This window comes from Charadrius vociferus, unplaced genomic scaffold, assembly GCF_000708025.1.
Source record: "Charadrius vociferus isolate BGI_N301 unplaced genomic scaffold, ASM70802v2 scaffold140, whole genome shotgun sequence".
Classification (NCBI taxonomy): domain Eukaryota; kingdom Metazoa; phylum Chordata; class Aves; order Charadriiformes; family Charadriidae; genus Charadrius; species Charadrius vociferus.
In genome coordinates, this window is record NW_009646406.1 from 1 (window position 1) to 3,032 (window position 3,032).

General features: G+C 51.9%; 1 protein-coding gene across 1 annotated transcript; it reads right to left on the reverse strand.

Annotated features, from left to right (window-relative positions):
- Positions 1-1,083: 1,083 nt before the first annotated feature.
- On the reverse strand, positions 1,084-2,134 carry NDUFB1 (NADH dehydrogenase (ubiquinone) 1 beta subcomplex, 1, 7kDa). Its single transcript, XM_009895344.1, has 2 exons — positions 1,995-2,134; positions 1,084-1,120 (listed from the first exon to the last, which is right to left on the reverse strand). Exons 1-2 carry the CDS (start codon positions 2,132-2,134, stop codon positions 1,084-1,086), a joined length of 177 nt encoding a protein of 58 aa, XP_009893646.1.
- Between the last annotated feature and the right edge of the window lie 898 nt (positions 2,135-3,032).

A 3,032-nucleotide genomic window follows, 5' to 3' on the forward strand; every position in this document is an offset into this window, starting at 1 on the left:
GTCCTGTCTGCTCCTCCCCACAGGTGATGACTGAGGTGGAGGGCCAGCTGCTGTCCCCGGTGTGGGCGCTTGAGGACAGGGGGAGCACTTGTGGGGAGCACTGGTGACTTGGAGGGATGGAGGGGGGGGTGGTGGGGGTCAGGACTGAATTTTGAACGCAGACTCTTCTCTTCTCCAGCCTCGTCACCACAGCCTTCAGGTCCTTCAGCTCCTCAGTGGAAGCTCTGTCCTACTCTCCAACACCTGCTGGCTGCTACCAGGGAAAGCCGGACACTGGTGCTTTGGCATGCTCCCAGAGCCCAGCAGCCTGGACTATCCCTATCCCCAGTGCTGAGCACCCACCACCTGCTGGCTGTTCTTTGTCTCCAGCTCCTTTGCCAGGCCCTTCAGGTCCTCCAAGGGTGAGGGTCAGTTAGAAGCCTCCCGAGACGCCCAGATTAAGCAGAAGCTCCTCTCCTCTGCTTTACTTTGTGTCTCCCCAGGATGGTGCTTATCTCAGACATGAAATACTGAAATCATCCTAGGTAAGGGAACAGCGAAATCAAGTAGCATCTTTGCCGACGCTCCAAGAAGCAGCTGCAGTGCTGGCTGTCTCAGCATCACGCGAGTGACCGGAACAAGCCGTCATGATGGAGCTCTGACCACCACGCACTAGTGCAAGCACAGAAACCACTGTCGGCCCCGTTCTGGATCTGTGTAAAGTGTTCCTTTGAAGGCGGGTTTGTCGATCAGCTACACGCACACACACACGAACCCCAAACCCCACAGATCAAGAACAACATCAGTGATTTTTGCATAGTTTGTGTTTATTACACAGCTCTTCCTCCCCCTCCAGAGTGTGAATTCTGAGGACAGGAGTTTCTCAACGCTTAGGGACTAATGGAATTTCTGGACACCTATTGGTCGTGTAATTACATCTTCCGAAAAATAAGATTGGAAATTAAACTAGCCCTAACGAATTGCAGGTGTCCTTTTCTGTAGCTTTACATATTCCCTGGAGATAAAACCCACCACCCCATTCTTCCAACATCTGAGAGAAGAAGATGAATTGAACGAAAATATTTTCCGCCTCGGCAGTAGCCTTTATTTCCATGTCACTTCTTCACCAGGCTTCAGCTCTCTGCAAAAAAACAGAGGAGAGACTAAAATTAGGATATTTTTTGAGGAATAATTACTAATTAATGTAATCAATTACTCTAGAATACCTTAATTTTGAGAGTTATGCATAAATTTAACTTTCCTTGTGATCATTGTCAGTTAAAAATCTTTCAATACTGAGAAGTTTCCTCTTTTTTTCCCAAAGCTTCAGTGGACCGAAACCTTAACTACCTACTACTAATTAGTCCATGCTGTGCAGAGTGATTTTTTTTCTCCTGTTTCATTAACCCTACGGACTAATACAGAATTAGGAGATGTGGCACAGATGAGGCAACGCGTTACGTCATCTAAACCCTCCCCAAGAGGTCAGCTGCGAGCCCAAAGGGGTCAGATTTTATAATTGCACCCCCAGGGAAGATACAGCAGCTGCCGACATAAATATTAATTTCCAAAAGCTTGGTTATTATTTTCAAATGACACAAATTTATAGAAGTATTTAGTTAAAAAGTGCTGTGATCATTTCAAGACAGAAGTTTGCTATAATCCACTGAAAAGCTGAAAATTAAAATTCAAGCCCTGTGTTTCCCACTGAAGTTTTACAGAGAGACAAAACGACGGTTCCCAGGTTGTGGGACACAGAGCTTCTTGGCAGTTAACGACCCTCTAACTCCCGAGGGGGGCGGCTCCCAAAGCCCTGGCTTTTGGGGGGCACTGGTGAACTCAACCCTTCATCTACGCTGGCTGGAGGGTTTAGGGCTTTCTTCCCTTTAATATTTTGACAGCATCACAGATTGTTTTCTCCCCCCCCCCCCACAATTTATTTCGACCCCCCCCCCATACTTAAGTCTCTTAAAAAGAGCTGTGAAGCACTTTGCAGAGCAGCTGAACATCCTGACCTCTGATACAGCAGGCTCTTGTTCCTGAAGGCCGACAGCTTCTCATCGTTCCACCTGTCCAAGTAGCATCCAATCACGAATCCCAAGGGAACAAGGATGTGGACCCAGTGATCACGCACAGCTTGGGCAAAGTTCACCATGGCTGCTGGTGGGAATGGCGGGACACAGCAGAGTTACAATCTGATAAATCCTAACACATCCCTACATGGGAACTGCTGCAGCCTCTAATCCCGCTCAGATCCCACAGCAGCCTAACAACCCAGAGGGCTGTCAGACCCTTCCCGCAGGACACAATGAGCTCACAGGGCACTGGAGCTCCCAAATCTGTGCACAGACCTCCCAGGAATAATCCCGACCAACTCCGGGCCCTGGGAAGCCAGGCTTTATGCCAGCTGGCAGAGAGAGGTACAACATCTCTTCTATGACCTCCCTGGTCACACAGCTCCATGTGAGTGTTCCAGAGTAATTTACCCACGGAAGTAACTCTGATGATACCATCCATGGGTCCCCCCCAACCACATGTCACCTGTGGCCATCCCCTGTCACCCACAGGTTGCCCAGGGATGCCCCACATCACCCACAGATGTCCTACAGTTGCCCCATATCACTTGTGGGTCATCCAAGGCTGCCTCACATCACCCACGGGTGCCCTACAGGCACCCTGTGTCACCCATGGAGGCTCCAGGGATGTCTCACATCACCCAGGGATGCCCCACGTCACCCGTGAGTGCACCCATGGCCATCACAGGCCACCCATGGGTGTCACAGGGACACGCCACATCACCCACGGGTGCCCCCATGGCCAACACAGGTCACCCATGGGTGTCACAGGGACACCTCATGTCCCCTACAGGTGGCCCCATGGCCACCACAGGCGACCCACGGGTGTCACAGGGACACCTCACACCACCCGCGGGTGCCCACGGCCACCTAGGCCGCTGCCCAGGGCTCGGGCCGGCGCTCTCGGCGCTGACGCACGACAGGGCCCTGCCGGCTCCGCCGGGTGCGGAGAAACGCTGCCCCGGGCCCGCCGGGCGA